Source organism: Nestor notabilis, unplaced genomic scaffold (genome assembly GCF_000696875.1).
Source record: "Nestor notabilis isolate BGI_N333 unplaced genomic scaffold, ASM69687v1 scaffold1898, whole genome shotgun sequence".
In the NCBI taxonomy this organism is placed as follows: domain Eukaryota; kingdom Metazoa; phylum Chordata; class Aves; order Psittaciformes; family Psittacidae; genus Nestor; species Nestor notabilis.
In genome coordinates this window covers 26,412-47,648 of record NW_009941369.1, presented here as the reverse complement: position 1 = coordinate 47,648, position 21,237 = coordinate 26,412, and the positions used below count along the sequence as shown (strand labels likewise).

The 21,237-nt window shown below is 36.9% G+C and overlaps 1 protein-coding gene across 1 annotated transcript in view; it reads right to left on the bottom strand.

Moving 5' to 3' along the window:
• Positions 1–292: 292 nt before the first annotated feature.
• ASCC3 (activating signal cointegrator 1 complex subunit 3) overlaps positions 293–21,237 on the bottom strand; it is a gene marked incomplete at its 3' end in the record, with an annotated part of 35,371 nt that continues 14,426 nt past the window's right edge. The window contains exons 4-7 of the mRNA XM_010020843.1: positions 4,934–5,054; positions 1,841–2,048; positions 945–1,086; positions 293–418 (exon numbers count right to left, since the gene is read on the bottom strand). Coding sequence (XP_010019145.1) covers positions 293–418; positions 945–1,086; positions 1,841–2,048; positions 4,934–5,054 — 597 coding nt within the window. The remainder of the gene's footprint in view (positions 419–944; positions 1,087–1,840; positions 2,049–4,933; positions 5,055–21,237) is intronic.

Sequence of the window (21,237 nt, the reverse complement as noted above, 5' to 3'; positions counted from 1 at the left end):
AATTACAGCTCGAAACCGTAAAATAGTTGAACAGGTAATGCCAAAGGAATTGAGAATTGCAACTCATGAACAAGTAGTTTAGAACAAGAATTTCTTGAATCTGAGTCATCATGAATGGGATTATATCACTGAACTACATACCCTGACAAATATTCTCAAAATCAGTACCAAAGAAACTAACTGGCTCCATTTACACATCATTTATCACAATATTAATTGGTAATCTTTTTCATTTAAATTTTCACAATAGAAAATAAAAACTAATTTAGCTTCTTTGAAATGGTTTACTTACCTCATCTAAGTCTTTAATATAAACAATCTTCTCTTCAATACCAATAGGCATTGGTTCACTATGTGGGATCTTTACCTCTTCATACATTTTATTGTTTTCTCTCTGAACTGCCTCTGGTAAGAACACCTAAATGAATATTTCAGGAAAATTAATTGGAAGTGTGAAAACAGAAAGTGTCATTATGTATAACCCACTTTGAACAACAGTTTATCACTTTTCCTTCAAAAAATGAATACAAAACAAAAGCAATTCTCACTGATTCATTTTATAGATAGCGCTGAACCCCCAAAATTGGAAATAATCATCTACTACTCAGAAAATAGTCCCCAAAAGACAAAAAAGAATTTCATAAAGCATTCCTTTTGGTAAAGTTAATTCAATGGTTTGCAAAAACAGAAAGTGAAAAATAGTATTTTAATGATTTAAGTGACCCTAGAAACAAAAGCAAATACATTAGTAAAGAATGAGATTCTAGACTTCTTCTAGTCAGAACCAGAATATATGAAAGTGTTTAAAATTTTCTGCAAACAAACACCATTTCCATACATTGAACTGATGAGGAGAATCTCTAAGGGAACAAAGGGAACCCTGCTGCACATAATTCACTGGGAAAGATGCACTGTTCACAAAGGGTCCTGCACCAAGCACGTACCTTTGCACCTCCAATGAATGCTGATGTTTTCATAGCTTCAGCTCGGGAATCATAAACATGTGGATAACGAATTTTTTCAAACTCCATCTCTCTCTGTCTACCTAGGACCGGCATACTTCGAGCATTCAAAAGTGCTAGCTCTCTGTGGGCAGAAAGATAACTGCAATAAGTCTGATTATTTTGGGCAACCATTACAAAACCTGAATGCGGTATACTGAAGTCAGAGCAAGAGTTGTGGAAAGTTAAGGAAAAAAACATTGCATAAAATAATCGACAAAGGAATTTTACAGTGTTATTCTCTGGTATCACTTAAACCAAATCCTTATAACACACTGTTTAGATAAAAATCACAAGCGCAATCCAGTAAGTGCAAGGCTTTCCTAAACACAGTTTTTCCTCTTCTTAAGCAATACAGCAACATGTATTCACTGTTAGATACCAATCCCACTATAGTTTTCTCAAGATGAAATACAACAGCTTTTTTGCTCCTTGTGCTCTCCCTCCCCTACTCTTCCCATTACCTTTAGCTGACAACATGGAAAATAACACCCATTAATCTTGGGAGGAAAAAAAGAAAGATAGTTATGATAGATTTAGTACAGACTTCATAAATCTTAAGCACAGAGTGTGCGTACAGGAACTAAGAGAGATGGCCTACCCCTCTAATTTGCATCTCCTACCCACATAGATGGGATAAAGCAGTGATCTGCTTAATAAGAATCTTCATGCTTTCCCTGAAAATTAGGTTTTCATATTTAAAAAATATCTACACTTGTAATAAAACATGACTTAAAGTCAGAATCATGTAATTACCAAAGCAAACTAAAATAAACTATAATGATATGTTGAAGTAGCAATTACAACAGAAGTATTTCTCATCTGTTATCATTTATTACCTTTGCATACGCAGTTCTTTGGGATCAAAGCACGTTAGTCCTTCTCCAGAAACTTCTCCATCTTCCCCAGTTTGTTTCTCTTTTCTGGCATTTCGCTTTTCCTCCCGACGATATTGTTTCATTAACAGCTTTTCTTGTTCAGACTGAATTGTAACTTGACAACCATAATTAGGCTTAGCATTTTCTCCTATAAACTTCTTGCACTGTTCTGCAACACAATAACATGTATGCATCTCTGTAAGTACTGGATCCCATCTTTGCTTTCCTCAGTTTTCTTCTAAAGGTTTGGGTTTCTGAAGTTTGGTTGGGTTTTGATGGGGGTTTTTATTTGTTTTGGTTTTTGGTTGGGTTGGGTTTTTGTGGTTTTATTTTGGGGGGTTGGGGTGGCACATGTCTTTAAAAATTGTTTCGCTTTGTATACATGATAGTGCAGCAGCTGGCCTCAAGAAAATAAAAGAAGTACCGGTTCTTGTCCCAGTGGTAGGACATTTAAAGTTACCATCATTAAGCAAACAAAACTTCTTCATCCCAAAGCAAGAGGATGGGCTACCAGCAAATGGAAGCTGGGTTTTTTTCATTTCAGTATTTATAAATTCATCAACAGTGGAAACACCACTTATCTCTACTGTTACATGTAATAATGAAAACAGATTAAATAGGCTCTTTTTGTTGAACAGCCTCCTCATATAACAAGTAATGTATATTTATTGGATAACATGATTGTATTGAAAGCATTCTCAGAATGTAATTTCACTAAACACATGAGAAAAGAATCATAGAATCATGGAATGGTTAGGATTGGAAAGGCCCTTGAAACCTAGTTCCACCCCCCCTGCCATGGGCAGGGATGCCTCACACTAGACCTTGTTGCCCAAGGCTCTGTCCAACCTGGCCTTGAAAAAACGAAATCCTATTTTATTCAACCACAAGTACTCCTTCCCTTCATGTGGATAAGCAGCAGGACTGAATCAAGAAGAATCAGAACCACAGAACAATTACAGTAAAAAATAAATCTAGAGGATCAGGGAACCCAAAAAAGCCCAGTCACATTCACTCTTGTGAAGTCATTAATGGCCAAACCCAGACACAACCAAGTCTTTTATACGCAATGGGGTGGAGAGATTTGTTTTGTTTTAAACTATATCAGTGTTTGTAAACTTCTATTTTCAAAATTCTGCAAACAGATTATTAGTTTATGTAGGTTTGACTGAATATTATACACTCAATTCAATGATATTTCACATGTACTTTTGCAGTCAAACTCTGAAGCCAAAAGCTTCTTTTCGTCAAATTAACCCACTTGACGTTTTGAACAATTTGTGCCACTTAGTTTTCACCTACAGTAACACTGAAACACCTACATCTTACAGCATGCACGCTAGATAAGATGACTATAACTTGTTAAATAGCATTGAAAAAATTCTAACAAACGGTCAAAATGACCACATTAATACCATCACGTCTGTAGCTTTAACTCTCTCTTGTATAAAAAGGGATAACAATGGATGCAATTTCCTCACTAAATTTAATTCAGACTGAAAACACCATGGCAAAAAACTGTTACTTGATTTGTCTGATAAGCACAACAACCACCTTTACTGCCATGGAAGTAGATTACATAAGAAATGGTCAAATAATACAGCAAGATACAAAAATGCAGTACACATACAGTTCCTTGACTTGTGCTCATTTTCTCTAGACACAAAATACTCAAAGTTGACTAAGTTTCTGCAGACACAAATGACTCTCTTCCCCAAATGCAATTCTGGAAAAATAAAACTTCAATCCCCATTAGAAATAACTGTTTTGATCAACTTAAAATAAAAAAGTCTTATTAAGATTAATAAACAGAACTTAGAGCAGAGCATCTTCAATGTCAGAGAAAATACTGAAATATCATTGCCGACTACCACAGTGAAAGAAGGGTTCTCTCATCAGTGAAAAAAGCAATCAATAATGCTTTCTTATCGTCTGAAAAGCACGATATTGAAAATATTCTTCCTCCACATCCTAGCAGAAACTACTGATGGCATAATGAACAATAAATTCTTAAAAGCTTCCAAAACACTACTTCTGCTAAGTGAGAAGGAAATATTTATGTAACTAAAATTCACACATAGAATGAAAAACTATAATAGTTCAGCTTCTATTGAATATATTTTTTGAGAGGGGGGAAAAGTACTAAGATACAAAACCTTGTTTCACTGATAGCAGGACATTCTGCTTTGAAATCATGAACACATAAAATGGTTGTTCTGATGAGTGTAGACTAACCATCAGTACAATGAGGTGAACTTCTAAACTCTTGATTATGTAACATTTCCTTTAAGAAAAACATATTAAAAAGGGGTTTATTTCCATTTTAAAATGATTGTGAGGATACACAAGTCCATCATTACTAGTTTTATTCACATTTTTCTAACTCTGTATGCTATGAACATGCAATGGGCCACACGGTGCTATGTCCATGTAAGATTTATCCCAAGTTAAGACCTAGTCACAATCAGATTTATTTTTGTCAGAGAAGAAAGCGAGAATATTTGTTTTGTTTTTAACAGCAGTTTGTAAATCAGATTTTGAAAGAATTATTGTGTGTGGGCAACTTACCCTATAAAATCAAAAATCACAGTATAAAACCTGAGCCCCCTTTTTGCTCTTACTTTTCCCTCCTTAAGCTTAATTTAATTTTTTTCAGATGTGGGTTTTACTGTACTTTTTCTCCCCAAGACCTACGTTTGATGATAGTTCAGAAGTAGAGTAAGCAGGAAAGCAGATGAAGAATATCTAAACATTTTCCAGAGTAATCCATTAAAATAGAAAAAGTGCAACAGTTAATGCATTTAAAAAATTACACATCCTCATAGTCAATTGAAAAATAAATAAATACATGCAATGTGTATTTGTTTCCTCCATATAACCAGTCCATGATTTCTTTGTTTAAGCCCATATAAATATTTCTCTCTCCCCACTCCTGCAGGTTTTTTTGGCTTGCTTTTTAAATGCACATGGACAGTACTGTTGTTTGAAATAAAACTGAGTGGTTAGAAAACTACTTTTTATCTGGTTTGGAATAAAAATTTTGTAGTCACTTACCTTGCAGAGTCTGGAACCTGTTATCATTTGGACAAGTCAAAGATCTTTCCAGAATCAGAGATCTATTCTGTAGGAGTTTCTCTATAAGTTCAAAGCCTTCAGGGCCTAGCAGTTCAAATAACTACAAAGAAAACAAAGTCATAAGTCATTATCCAAATTAATGTAAATTTATAAATAGGACTGCAATATTTCCATCCCTGGCAACAGCATAACTGTTGACAATGAATATAAACAAATTAGTGAATTTCAACTCTAAGTAATTCAGCCCAAAGGGTGTCATTGCTAGTATTCAGCCAGATTCTCTGTTACAAAAAGGGAAAATTATAGAAAGTTTTCAGCTGGAAATATTTGAAATCTGTGAATTTTGCCTATTAAGGAAACCTCCACTTCTCCTAAGAGATTCTTGTGAAAATTTAACTCTTCTCAGGACTAAACTTTATGTGTATTTATTGTTATTTACATAAATTATGCTGCAAATGTATTCCTCCACAATCTAAACAGATAAATCAAGAGAACCAATGCTTTCACATAGAAGTCACATAAATAGGAAATTATTCCCATTCCAGTGAACTAGAGATGCCTGATGCATTTTCACAGTCACATCCTACAGAAAACCAAATCACAGATGTGGAGTACAGCAAGAAATTGAAGAAACAATTAAGACTACACTAGTATTGACTTTGGTCTATACTACTTGTATGTATACTCTGTGTGTGTGAGCGTATGCAATTCAAACACATGATGTAGGTGATGTACACTGAAAGAGAATTCCATATCAGTAAACACTGTTTTGGCCCAATGATTCTTTTATTTCAAATGATTCTCTTATAGCAGGTTAGATGAACACAGTTCCCTATTTAAAGTTCACTTTCCACATAATACTTTTTTTAATGGGGGGGAAGGGGAGGGGAAAAATCGCCCAAAACATTAAAAGTACTTTTCTGTCTTATCTATAATTATTTTGTCAAAAACCAAAGCATTACGACAGAGCAGTAAGTTACTCAGAACCCATTCTTAATTTCTAATATTGCTTAAAACAATTTTTCTCCACTTTTTTCCATTTCCAGAAAGAAAAACAGGGCAATTTCTCCTTAGTGCTCTTTAAGTTTGCTGCTAATACAACTTCAGGAATCAGGTAAAAGTTATCATGTACTTTGATGTGATGTTCTGTGAAATAGTAAGACTTCAGCACTGTAAGAATCAAGTATTTCTGTTCTAACTATAAAAAGGAGAGAGAGGTCTCTCACTGTCCTGTATTTAATTTGCCAGCTCCTTAACAGAGAGGTTTTTGTGGTTGTCTGCGATGAGTACCCTCTGGGAATACCTCGAAATAACTTTATGCTGCCTCTTCATATATTCACAAAACTTTGAACAGTACCAAGGGCATTAGATCAATGATCCCTTTTTTTCAGGCTAATCTGTACTTCATAATATAAGCTGCCATTAAAAACAAGGAGGGGGGGAAAAATGTGCCTCCTGGCCCTCAGGGTTTCTATGAAAAACATAAAGTTTGTGCAAATTACTACAGTGACGGCAGTTTCCACAGACTATAAAAAAACCCTCTGAAAAGTATAAATTACTGTATTGCTTTCAATAGAGTAACCAATAATGGCAAATTGGAAAAGCAGCTTGCAAAACAGGGAACTGCGGGCTGGAAGTCAATTCTGCCCTCAAGGATATCAATATATGATGGATTTCTTTTTTACCCAGCCTTCACTAACAATGATCCTTAATTCTTGCCTTTTGCATAGCTGTTCACTGCTTCTTTAGTGCCACATTTTAGCTAGTATTATCTAAAAATAATATGGGTTTTATATTTCAAAAGAAAGTGGCAAAATATTACTGGTAAATTTGAGGAGTAGGTATTTTATTTAAGTGCTTAAGTAGTGTGTGTGTGTGTGAAGTAATTACAAAAGCAACAAGTGTATTTGAAATAGCTTAATTGTATAAAGAACTGAATAGAAGTTTGTCTCAACTTTGCTAACATTCTATTGACTGGGTAGTACCAGAAAGAACAGGGGAATGAAATGCTTTCAATTCTACTGCACCCGGGCTTAAACACTTGCTTCTCATCAAGGAATCACATAAGCATATGTAAGCATATTCAGACTTGTCATGTTGCCCCCATAAATCGTAACACCATACCACCACCCCATCATCCCCTGAAGGCAAACAACACATTAGCCCTAACATAACCAGTGTTGACCTTCACCTCTGCACAGGACTCCAAAGCATCTCTTTCACAACAAGCTAGAAAAGCATCAATCAGAAAATACGGGTTTTGCTGGGGAAATAGATGACACTTTATTTTGGAATGGAAAGGTATTTTTCCACTCCTGTTTTCCCATTATAATCTGAAACAAAAAATGTCTGTATCAAAACTATTTCAACCAATTAGAACAGCAGAGCAGTACAAAGAAGCAGTAATGTTACGCGATGGATTATACTTCATGGTCAGAGGTCATGAAGTAAAACCAGTAACCCTTCCTCCATCCCCTGTGAGCTATGGGATCAAAAGCAGACTACCAAGGTAAAGCTGCCTATCGTACTCTCCAGACAGCAAACCAGTCAAAGAGAACTGAACCCATACATTATTACACATGACAGACTGCAACACTCGTGTTAAAGTCACTCCATTTTGTTGTCTTGATCAGTGGACAGAGTGGGGTATTCATTTGCTACCAGCAGCTTGAGAATTATCACCTAAATAATCTTGCTGCTGTCTGAAAAGGAAGGAGTCTTTCAGAACATTTTAAACAGCTACGACAGACTGAGATCATTGTTCAAGACGGAGGGGAAAAAGCTAAAGAAAAGAGAAGACCAGAAGCAATGACCTGTTCTTACTGACAAGATGTCTCCCATGCCCACTAGAAGCCTGACAGAGATCACAGGTGTAAAACAATCATTGAGAGCTAAACCAAGACAAAAGTTAAAGTGTTGAGAGTAAGTATCAGAGAATAAGCAACAGGAGAATAAATTAAAGAGCAAGATCTGTCACCACCACCTAATACTGATAGTAGAAAATGGGGGCAACGGTAGAAAAAGTTTGCAAAGAGCAGAAATAACTAAACTTGAGGACTTGCAAGATTAATATATTAATCATTAGAAGTTTTTATACTATAGCAGTAATCCACCGCTATCTAATTAAGATATTAAGAACTACCACAGAATTCTGCTGTTTTGAAGCGCAATTCTTTATCTTCTCATTCGTTTAGACTTCAAAAAACATGTCAGGGAGTATCCAGAAGCATTCTACCATGTCAGAAAAACTTCAACATTCCTTGATTTTTTTAAGCCTAATTTTCAAAGTAATCAACAAATTGACAACAACCTGAACTTCTGTAATGATGTAATGACAGACAATAAAGATCTCAGCAGCAACTGCACCCTACAGTAATTCATGATAATCAGTATGAGCTGGATTAAAAACACCACTTGTTGGGATCCAACTTCAATAAAATGAATGCTGGAGTCTGACATCTTCAGAAACAGCACAAAATTTGTTTTCTTAAGAAAAAAAAAGAACAAAACAACCCAAAAATTTCCACTGTAAGAACATTTTTAATATTAGTAGTCATTACACTACTGAAATAAACCTGATCAAAATTGAGAGACTAAACATGAGTAAAAATAAAACTCCGTGCAGTTCATCTTATTCAAAAGAGAATGAGCTGCCAAAGTTTGTACAAAGTAACCATCTCACTACTGCTATCAATCTTACACTGAAAAGCACTTACACTTTATAGTGATAGGTTGACTGTATAAATCAAAGAGCAGGAAAGAGAAAATTTGGAGCTGTTGAACTGCCTTATGCCTACTAGAAGTGAAGCTCCAAGGCACAGAAAACACCTGACTAAATAAAAGTGGCCTTCTTTCACCAGGATATATCTTTCCTACAGTAGTTTTGGGGTTTAATGCTATAAATTTCAGTTACCAACATGGGCTGGAGTGCCTGAACTAGCTGCAAACAGCAAAATCCACAACACCCTCCAGTACCTAACTAAATGCTGATGTAGTCCTGACCACCACCGCAGTTCAGTCTCATGCCTGGATGTTCAGCTGGAGGCACAATGTTGAAGTGACTGCTTGTGAAAGTTGTTTTGCATGCTGATTTACAAAATACAATGTATTATTTGTCACAGGGGGCCATGTTATTTTCTAGTGCACAGAAAAGGCTTCCTCATCATGATATTTAAGGCAATTGGGCTACTACTGCACAGACTATGTCCATAAAGAATCAAACTCCACAAACAGTCATGAAAATAAAAAAAAGTAATGATTGATGTAAAATGGAAAGCTTAAGAAAGTTATAAGGCAAGCTGTCAATCCTATCTACTCTTAAGCCTCTCTAAGAGATGAAGCACTAACAGCCAATGAGTTGTGTCGCTCCTCTGGACAAACATGTAGTGTAAGCCGCATAGAAATTTCTAATATTCACTACAGAAAAGGAGAACTTCTTCAGAGGTTTTATGTTGAGGAGTCTGCTTTCTATTCTAGAGAAGAAAAGGCAAACTGAAAAACTGTTATGCATTCCTAGCAATGCATGTAGCTTAAGAGGCTAATCATTATGTTTCATTCCAAATGAAATGCCTTCCATTAATCAAACCTCAGAGTTAGCAGGGTTATATCCAATCCAAAAGTCCTTGGGATTATATTTGTATCATTCAAATGCCAACTAGAGCCAATGAAGCTTAGAAGGACAGTAAGGCTGGGGCCCATGTTGATGACAGCCCAATGGCAGCTTTTAATGAAGAAACTACCAGAGTAACAGAAGTTCTTGGAAATATTTTCAACATTTTCCTGGCATCATACTTACTTTTAACATACTGAGCTTCTACCACTTCCTGTCAAGTGCTCATTCCAACAAGAGGACAAGAGGGAAATTTATGCTTGAAATAAAGATAGTGGTGGTTTGAATGACAGACACGTGTTACTGGCACTTGAGCCTGTAACTTGAATACTGTTAATGACTTCACATGGCTGATGGAAAAACATTAAACAATATGTAACACAGCATGTAAAAAACAAAAAAAGACCAACCCCAAACAGGTTCTCAGGACAACAGGTACCCAGGTCATGATCCTTTCAGGACAGCCTGGTAGGAAAAAACATCGGTGCAATCTTGTTTGCAAAAATCTGTGAGGGTTCTGACACACGAAGTAGCAGAGGGGCACAATTCTGTGTTCAGTATAGGTATTAGCATTTCAGATTTGATACATTCTGACCTGAAAAGTCAATGGCTGAGACCCTGTGAGCAGGGCAAAGGAATCTAGTGGATGTTCATAGCTGCCTTTTTGTTAAGTTATAATGAGATAAACTAGACAGCGGGCAACAGTTGGAGAAGCTGCGTGTCAATCAGCTGTTTCTTGAATACCAGCCAAACTATTATGTTCCTTGAAGTCAGTAACAGATTATGCCCAAAAGGCAACCCTGACTGCATTCAATAAAAAGGTCCCAGATGACTTCAGCTACTACTCAGTAAACATAAAGACATAGATGAGCATGATATATGGTCACTCATATTTGTTTGGATGATTTCTGCATTTCATTTTATGTGCATAGCCTTAATATCTGAAAGTGTAATGAGTAATCAGTCTAGGAACACAAGGACAAGATGTTTCATACTGCATGGAAAGGTGAAGCAAGGTCCCCATGCTAACGATTTGTACCAAAATATGCTAGTTATTTGGAAAAAGCAAGGAGACACAGGCAGCAGTCTTGCAGCCTATCTGCCAGAGCAGGTAAAAAGAAAGAAGCTAAACATCAATGAGATGCACAACATAAGTTTCTTCACGTAAGGCTCAGCCATAAAAAGTACATCTTATTGTTGAACTCATAGCTCAAGACTGAAACAAGATTTTACTCTGAATGTTAAACAGCTAACATGCACTTTTGCAATCCTATAAGGCACAATTTAAAAGGAGCCTTGGAGGTACTTAGTGTGACTTCAAATACGAGGCACAGAACAGTGAGCATCACTTTGACATCCTAAGCTATCTATCATCTCAAGGGCATTTTCTTGATTTCTGCATCTTGTATGAAGTGGGAAGGGATCCTATAACTCTCAGAAAATATTTTGTTTTTCAAATGCAAACAAAAATAGGTTAGGAACAGTCCTTGTACCTTGCTTGAGTCTTTAAACTAAATAGTGCTCTGCAGCAGTACATGAAACAGAAAACCAAATTCAGCCAACCAGTGGCTGTCCTCTGAATCTCTTTACCTTTATAGCCTAACAGGTGGTCTAGTTTACAGAGTACCTCCTACACAACTAATTGCTATGCCTGCACTTACTGGCTTGTTTGCAGATGATACTGCTTTACAAGGCACAGTTCTCAATCAGCCCTGGAAGAATCATCTCCACAGCACGATCTCAAGTTTCTTCTGTTCTAGTAGCTCTTAACTAACTAAAATGATTAATTTCAAAAATTATAAGGAAAATATGACATTTTTCCTTGGCTACAGGCTTACTGCAAAAGCTGTCTGGATAGAGTACCCAACGAGTAATAAACAGAAAAATTCATATTAGCTGCTGCTTAGAAGATTCAGTTACAAAACCTGAAAAACAAAGACATTGAAAATAGAGGGGGGTTTTGCATAAGAAATTTCAACACAGACTTCATGCATATAATATATACAATGATTGCCAATTACTTCTGTGCTGAAAAATAATGGACTATCACCACTTCTAACATCTACAGATTATAGAAGAACACTTGATTTAAAACAAATCTTAGATGTTCTGTATTTTCACATTTCTTACAGGTTAAGACAAGCCAGATGAAGCATAATTTCTTACCATTGTTATTAAAAACAGATATTAGGCATATGAGAAAGTCATTCAGCTCTCGCATCTGCTTTTCTTTTTTCAAGCCTGGCATTTTTGAATACACAGCCCATCACATGAAGTCCACTTATACAGAAATGATATTCCAATCCTAGGAACCATTTCCACTTAGGAGACTTGTAGAGAGCCTTAGCGAGCTCAGCTTAACAGCACTTGCCTCACAACAGAACAGTGGCCAGGCACTTCAAGCACTTCGAAGGCAAGTTGCTAATAAACGATGTGCATGCAGAATGCATTGTTGATTGCTATTCCTTGGTATAGGGGCTGGAAGATTCTCGTATTGCAACCTCATTGGTCACTGGGATCAGATACAACAGAACAATGTGCCCAAGGGCAAGCATTCTAATGGGACAAGGAACAGGCAGCCTTCAGCAGAAACAAATGCCAGCTTCATGAGGATGAATGAGAATTACTACTCATCACCAGAGACGTTTTAAAGGTCTGTCTACAAAATCAGTAAGCTTTGAATTTTTGGATTTTACTTTCAGTCAGCAATTGGAAGAAAATAATAACTAAATACAAAGTTAGAAACAGATTAAAGAAAAGCAGCAAAATTCTAGAATTTCAACAAAAATTTTTGATTTTTCTTAGAAGATAGAAAAAGGCTGAGTAACAAAGCTGATGGAAAAGTTTTCATGTAACATTGTCTTTGGGAAAGATTATTTGCATAAGGATAATGCATTCATGACAAATTCTTACTCAACATTCAACTTTTGGTTGCTTTTCTCATTACTACATTTGTAGTGCAACAAGAAATGCTGGAAATCTGGTCTTCAGCATGGGACATATTTTTAGTTCAAGTACAAGTACTAGGAGTACAACTACAAGGCACAAGTAAAGACACAGCCAGTTATTCTTTTTATTACCTTCTGTCCTGAAAACATTGGCATTACCTTCTGGTTTTATGTATTTCTGTATCCACGGATCCCTATGCAATTTTACATCAACTACACATTAGTAGAAATTTATGAATCACAGCAAGAAAAATTCCAAAATTAGTATTAGAACACAGAACCTAACTTCTTAAAAGACTCAGCCTACAGGTACCAGGCAAGACCTCTTTGAAATCAAAATGAAACTTAAAGTTGAAACACTGAAATTGCTCAGCTACAATTGATGGTCAAAAACCAGACCATCAGATTGAAAGTATATGTAAATATTGCTTAATGGGCCTAAACCAGTTGTGTTACCTATTTAATTTCCTGTCACTTTTGACTAAAAATATCTCTCTGGTAGTCTTTCTTTATTAAAAAAAAAAATAACACCATCTGTCACAGCATATCTAAAATATTTGCTGGAAAGTTTTTTCCATCTCCTTGTGCAAACCCATACTAAAACTGCCTACCACACTTGACAAAGACAAGCACAAAATCACAGGACACCTCAGGAAATTTTCTTAATATATTTAAATGAAATTAAGTAGATTGGAGAGATCACCATCAATGTTTTAGCACTGACTAATTAGAAACTTACACAGATACACTAATTTCGAAAATTTCCAACATACAGCTACAAGGCAACTTCTACCAGCTTATTTAGCTTAAGGACTTCAGCTACTAGAAATAATGTCAAACAGCAGACTGCCGACTTGCCTCATAAAAAGGAAGCCCTGAAGACTAATTTCAACATAGACAAACTTGCTGTTACATGATTCATTAAACTAGTATTTATCTTCAGAAGTATTCTGGGATCAGCTGTTAATGAATTTTGCAGGAAAAAAAAATCCTAAAATTAGCTAATTGTTGCACTTGCCACTTTCCTTACCCGTAGATACACAGGTAAGAAATTCTGACTTTACCCAGCAGAAAATATACATTTATAGAATTAGTTTCTGTATCAGAATAAAACAACTTTTCTTTTAGGGCTGAGGATTTAAGATACTTATAAAATAGTGGTGGTTGGCACAGAATTGTTTCCTGCAAAAGGGGAAGCCTGCAGGTTTTCTTAAAGAACAGTAATTCCCAAACCTACCATTTCAGTAGGAGAACTTGGCTAATCATGAAGCTATTCACCTCTAGTCCAACATTCCCACTTATCACATCGTGTACTGACAGCACAAAAGAAAGTATCAGCAAGCCAAGGAGTTAGTTCATGTTGCTTAATAAAGGTGAATGATGAAGAGCAGCAAGGGACTCTAAGACCGAAAGCAAGTTTTAACCCGATTAGGATATTAAAGCCAGAATGTTAATATCCTCAGTTAAAGGCTGCCAGGCCCAACTGGCTTCCTCAGGGAAACACGCCAAAAGGCCTCACGCCTCTGCTCTTGCTGACCAGACTGAGGCTGTGCCCTCCAACACCCTGGGTTGCCATACACCCAAGTGGGTGAGAAGGAAACAAGGTATGTTTCTTCCTGGTGGGAATTATTTCCTCATGCACAAGTATAGAAAAAAAAAAAAAAAAAAAAAAAAAGCTTTTTGGATTATTTTAGGGTGTATAGAAAAGAAAAAAGGCTTCAGCAGAGGGCGGGTTAACTAGCTTTCAAATCCCTTTGTGCATTTACCACAACTAACAAACCAGTTTCAATACTCTTCAGTAACTTCCAGATTAGACAGAGACAGAAGTGTTCAGGGCCAGTAGAGGAGACTGAGGCAAATGACTGCTCTTTGCGCCTCCTGCTCTTAAACTCTGGGTGGCTGCAGCACGAGCACGGTGGCATTAGCACACACCAGAAGCCCATCGGTAAAGCACCAGCACAAACTCTCCTTCAGCTGGAAAAGCCGCAGCACTTGCGCTGCAGCAGACATGCGGTCACAAAAACCATTTAACGCCAAGACCACGGGACTTGTGTGGCTCGAGCTACTGTGGATTTGGGGTTTTTTTTGTGGGGTTTCCCCCTTTCCCACCTTCCATAATATGATTTAGAGGAAAGTGATCTTGTGTCTAGTTAATCTTTCAGGTGCCATCTGACTGTGTTTCTTGCAGAACTTGCAGTTCCTTATGTCTCCATGTAGATGTGAAAAGAACTTAGCGTCAAAGAAAAACTTCTCAGCATCAAAGAAAATGAAAAGGCGAAAGTTCTATCAACCACAGACTGGCTTGCTCTAGAAAAAGATCTCATTAAGTTTAATGATATACTGAAGCTGATTCAAAAGTTATCATGAATAGATCAAGCCTCATACCACCTCAAAGATGCAACAAGCCGCCTCTCAGTACAAAACTGAAGTAAAGGAGTTGACAGGAAAAGTTGCTGACAGAAAGAAGAATAACCAGCTCTTAGCACCAGGATGAAGCTTAGCATCTCTTGGCTCTCGCTGTGGGTCTTTCATAATTTCTTAAGTTTTGTCCTCAAAAAGCAGCATTCAAATGCCATTCAATTTGGTTTTTTTATGAAGGGAGACAGCATGGCTCTGTTTTCACAAAAAGACAAAGTTTCCTATCATCTGTGGGGTTTCAACAGTCCTCGGACATCAACAAAGCTGTATACTTCTGATTTAAAAAAAGCCCACAACTGAAAAAGGAGAAAACTGTATCAAAAATAACTGGATTATTTTCTCTATACGAAAGGGTAGCGGATAAGCTTCATGGTCAAGAATAATGAAACCCAAGCTTTGTATTGTCTGAATATGAAATTCTTAGTAATTTTAATAAAATTACAAAGAAAAGAATATGAACTTGAAAAGCCAGTCTCATGCCAAGCTAGAAGCTTTGATGACAAGATAAAGATAAAACACCACAGGGATGATCCACATATGACTGTACTTTCCCAAAACAGGTACTGCTTTTATGAGCTAGGTAATGGGGAATAAGCTTTGTGATATGTAAATTTCTAGGGCTAAAAAGTCCTGGTACTGAACAAACTTAAGAGCCACTTTGACACTTAAAACCAAACATGTTTTATGAGATAAGCTGCTTTTACATGAAAATATCTGTGATGCAAGGTACATAAACACACAGAACTAAAAGCTAACACTATAATTTCATGACACATTAAGAAAAATGCAAATTAAATTACATCAAAATAGTATAATATCTAAAGTTTTCATGTGTTGTTGCATATACATAGCATTAAACATTTAAATTAGCTGGTTTTAAATGAAAACTAATGTTAAACAATAGGTTTTTGAACTGTTCTCTGAAAGAAGCCTCGCAAGAAGAGCTACCCAACATCTTTAATTTTAACCAAGAAACAAGATCTAAACTCAAATTTTCTTTATTTTCTACTATGCAACCAACTTCCTAAAGTAAGCTTGTGTGTGACTTATTAAATGAGACAAGTGTAACAAATTAACTTCTAGTAAACAGTTACATGAAAGTAATACAGTGACAACAGAAATTCAGGAAGGTACTCTGGCAAAAATCCTGTAAAATTATCCACAGACAAAAAAGGAGCCATACTGTATTCAGAGGGGTTTGGAGATCAAATTAGGGAGTGACATCAGGGGGGGCATAAGCAAATAATGAAGGAATGAGAGGAATGAGAACTTTAAAAAAATTACTCTGGCTATGAGCACTTCCTCTTCTTTATTTTGCCCCAGATACTTGGAAAAACTAGTAGGTATTGCTCTTTCATGTTTTCTAATAAACCTCAACTATGGTACTGAAGCTTGGGTTTCATAACCATTTGCAAACATTCAGACAAGGATCCCAGATAGGTTACCTGAACTTACACCTAACTTTATGAACACTAGTAGGGCTGGTTGAAGAGTTTTCCAGGAGTAAAAGTTGAACACTTCTGGCAGTCAGATCAGTACTTTCCTTTTTTCTGTTACCAAAACTAAGCCATCTATAACTTTAGAAGCACCTTATACAATTTTTAGATAACATTTTAACTATCACTTCAGAATGTGGAATGAAACCAAATGAACAGTGGTTTAGCAATAATGAAAAGCTAGTACCAATAGTAAAAAGTATGTAACAGGCACAGGGACATACCAATACAACCTGTGACAATTCCAATTACTAAAGAGCACTGGTAGTCTACCTATGTCCTATATAAAAATGGATATTTAATATTTATTGAAATAATAATCTACTCACGATTCTCAGTGTCTGCTTAAAGCCCTTACAGACAACTGAATTTCCATGTCCTAATGGAGTAATTAGGCAACTTACAGCATCCTGAAGAATGTTTCACAAGGAGTAGACAATGTACATTTCTTTTAACAGTGAAAATTGCTCGGTTACCGCAACAGCTCTGCTAGCCCTGGAAACAAACTTGCCTAGAATCTGCAAGTTAACCAAAACTCTTGTGAGATTTTTCCTCACTAAGAAGAACAGCCAATATTTACAAAATGCTTGGTTTATGCTGCCAGTCTATTGCTATCCCCTCCCTCTCTCTGAGTGCCTTTTCCTGCAAGCCACAGTCCGCTGATGCATTACTCCCACACTAAATATGTTTGTACTACTGCTACTTCTTCACATCAAGCCAGAGTAGCAATTATTTTTTTCATATTTCATTTCTCCAGTTTTCCATGCTTTATTTCACATGCTACCTTCTATACAATGGACCTGCTGTGAAACCTTTTCCAATTATTTTTTAGCACCTCCTATATATAGTAATGATGAAGTCATGTTCTGAAACTGCTTTCCCCACCAGTAGGCAGCCTATATTAACGCATTCTCCACTTCAGATCAACTATGAAACATAGCTGTAACACTGAAAGTGTCTGGGAGGGCTGACAATGAAGGTCTTACAGGTCCTTACAATGGGATATAAACATGCAGATGTTGATGTCTTTGAGACATGTTCAGTCAAAGTAAAATTTTCTGGTTGTGTTTTTCTTGATTTTTATTTAAACATCTACACACCTGAGTGTTTATGTTCATGTATTCAGCATCTGCATTTTTTAAAGAATGCCAGCATCAGTATATTTAACATTTGATTACTTTGAGTAAGGACAGTCATTAAACTCTTTACTCTGAAAGTCCAGTTGCAAATTCCTCCACTTGGCTAATTTCCAGAATTTTGTTTTGTTCTTCAATGAACTTAAATAATTAAGGAAAGGTTTAATAATGACTTCCACATAACAAAACCATGATTTTTTTATTAATCTCATACGTAAACTCCATAAATTTTGGGCTTCAATAAACATTGGAGAGTAATACAATATAGTACTGTATAACTCTCTATATAATATACTGTATTTATATGTGATATTTAGTAATGCAAGATGCTGAAGCACAGACTTCTTTTGTTGCTTTTCTGCAGAGTCCATGACTAGCTCCAGCATGGCATTAACATGCTAAGTTTAGAGGCCTGTAGCAATCCTGCAACATGACTGATGTATAGTCCCGAGACACCTGGTTTTGACAACCAATAACCAAGACTTTCCCAGTATTAAAGCATTTTTGAAAGCTGTTTCACAGCATATTTTGTCTTTTATGATACACAGCTAAAGTAATAAATATGATAGCTCATAAAAAAGTTCATGCTTGTTTAGTCAAAGTTTTTATGACAAAAATAACCCCATAATGTAATCTATTTTCCATTTCAAACAAAAAACTTGCAGTATGACTGCCCTCTGTTTGCATGAGCATTCAATTTTTCTTAAATGTGTTACATAGTTATTGTATCTGCTTGTATCAGTTGTTCAAGACTATTCTATTAACAGTATAAAAACTCACTGGATTGAACTAGTTGAAACCAGTAAACAGTAGTGCCCTGGTTTCAGCTGTAAGAGTTACTTTTTCTCCTTCCTAGTAGCTGGTGAAGTGCTGTGTTTTGGCTTTAGCCTGAGAACAATGCTGATAGCAACAACTAAAACATCCATGCGTTAAGTAGTGCTTACCCTGATCAAGGAATTTTCAGTCTTTCATGCTCTGCCAGTGAGGAGGGGCACAAGAAGCCAGAAGGAAGCAGAGACAGGACACCTGACCTAAACTAGCCAAAGGGGTATTCCATACCACAGCACGTTATGCCCAGTATATAAACTGGGGGGAGTTACCCTGAAAGGACCGATCGCTGCTCAGACTGGGCTGGGTATCACTCAGGGGGTGGTGAGCAATTGTGTTGTGCATCACTTGTGTTTATTGCTTGGGGTTTTTTTCCCCTTTTAGATTTATATTCTCTCCCCTTATTACTTCCCTTATCACTGAGTACAGTTCTGGTGTCCTCAACATGAAAAGTACATGGAGTTTTTGGAGCAAGTCCAGAGGAGGGCCATGAAGATGATAAGAGGGCTAGAGCACCTCCCATACGAAGATAGGCTGAGGCTCTGGAGAAGAAAAGGCTGCATGGAGACCTCATAGCAACCTTCCAGTATCTGAAGGGGGCCTATAAGGATGCTGAGGAGGGACCCTTCATTAAGGACTGCAGTGGTAGGACAAGGCATAGTAGCTTCAAACTTAAACAGGGAAGTTTAGATTAGATATAAGGAAGATGTTCTTTACAATGAGGGTGGTGAGGCACTGGAATGGGTTGCCCAAGGAAGTTGTGAATGCTCCATCCCTGGTGGCGTTCAAGGTCAGGTTGGACAGAGCCTTGGGCAACATGGTTTAGTGTGAGGTGCCCCTGCCCATGGCAGGGGGGTTAGAACTAGATGATCTTAAGGTCTTTTCCAATCCTAACTATTCTATGATTATTAGTAGTAGTAGTAGTAGTTTTATACTATATGTCAGTTACTGGACTGTTCCTATCTCAACCTGTGGGGTTCACATTCTTTTGATTTTCCTCCCCATCCTGCCCAGAGCGGGGTGTGTGAATGAACGGCTGCATGGTTCTGAGTTACTGGCTGGGCTTAAACCATGACAAGTAGTTAATTAGTGAGTGTGTAACGAGAAATCTAGTTCCTCTGGTGGAAAGTCTCATAAAAATGCAATGGCACCATAACACTAAAGCTCTTCTAAGTGGCAAAAATCTCCCAAGCCACATAGCAATACATGTTCGTGAAATCCTGTTTTGTAATGCTGCTATTTTGCTGGCTGTGTATGTAAAATTTCAACTATACATACACACAATCCAGAAACTGGCTCCATAAGTTAAACACATAAGCACAGACTAAGACAAGTAGTACAAACAAAACCCTTTTGAAAACATGGACAAATCTCCAACTGATTTTAGTGATGCTAGTATTTTATCCTAGAGGTTTTGTCTTTGTACTTACACATGTTGAATAATTATTTCAAAATATATTCAATTTTCCTGTTTCTTTCACTTTGGACAATGACATCAGCCATTTCACCACTGACTTCAGTTTCTGGCCTTTTTAACATCTTCATGCACTAACAAGCTGTACAGTTCACTTATGCCTCAGTACATTATTCTATTTATTGTATTTCAAGAAGTGTTTCCTGCTACATTTTCTAAAGATTGTATACTAAACCTACTTCTATTGGCCTTGGGTTCTGCCAGATCGCTTTTTGACACCAATGTTGTCTTTTTCCACCTAATAATGGCCTGATGAAAACCACGCAGGGAAAACTGCAGCCTTGTACTGGGGCTCTCAAAGCACCTTTCGTTCTGCTTCAGACAAGTCAGAAAAGCTGCAGCTGGGAGTCCTAAGCCTGAAGAGCAGCAGCTTACACACAAAAGCCAAGCTTTGGTTTTGACAGGCACCAGAGAATCTTCTGGGAGCAATGAAGCACGTGCGGTTAGACTGATGTGCCAAGCTAGTGACAAGTAAACCGAGTTTCCAAATAGCAGAAAATTCATGTTTAATATTTGAAAGAGCTAAGTATTTGCAAAGTCCAATATCCAGCATTCTACAAAGCAGCAAACAGCTGATGCTTCTCATCGTATTTTGCTTAAGGAAAGAAAAGTACACATCTGCTTTCATACCTGTACGCTGCACTTTTCTGATGGAGAGGGTTAGCTTCTAACTAGGGGAATGGCTACACAGCATATGCAAACAAGCTCCACTTGCCCTCTGAGTCAAGCAAAATTATCACTCAAATACTGAGCCAGAGACAATTGCACTGTGCACAGATAATGCAGCCTGTTTCTCTAAAGCATCTTTGTTGAAGCCTGCAGAGTATTTCAGCAGAATGACCTCAAAACTAGCACCTGAGCACCATACAAGTCTGCAAAAAATGAAATGCTGAAGCACTCTTCACAGTTAGTATTATAATGTGAACTTGAATGAGTTCAGAGCTCTTAATGTAAATTACATATGCAGACTGCTCGGGGAATCATTCTCAATACAGACCTGAGAATTATTAAACTGAATTCAGGTTTAGAAATGCACCGTGTTTCTCAGGTCATCAAATTCTTGGATACAAACAGTTACAACATATAGTTTTATTTGTGAAATACAACACTGGATTTCTGACTACTCTTGAAAGCAATGAACAAGAAGTAAATACAGAGAAGTGTGTCTGTAGTGTGTGCTACTGACAAACAGCACAGTAACTCACTAGTAGTAATCAAAATCTACATACGCTTAGTCTTATTCTAAATAATGTAATACTGTGCAATGCTGTATATGCTCTTCCACTCATTCACCTGAAGGAGTGTGCCCAGCCTTTAGGAATTCAAAAATCGTTTTGCAGCTGATATGCATCATGAGCTCTGAAATACACTCTT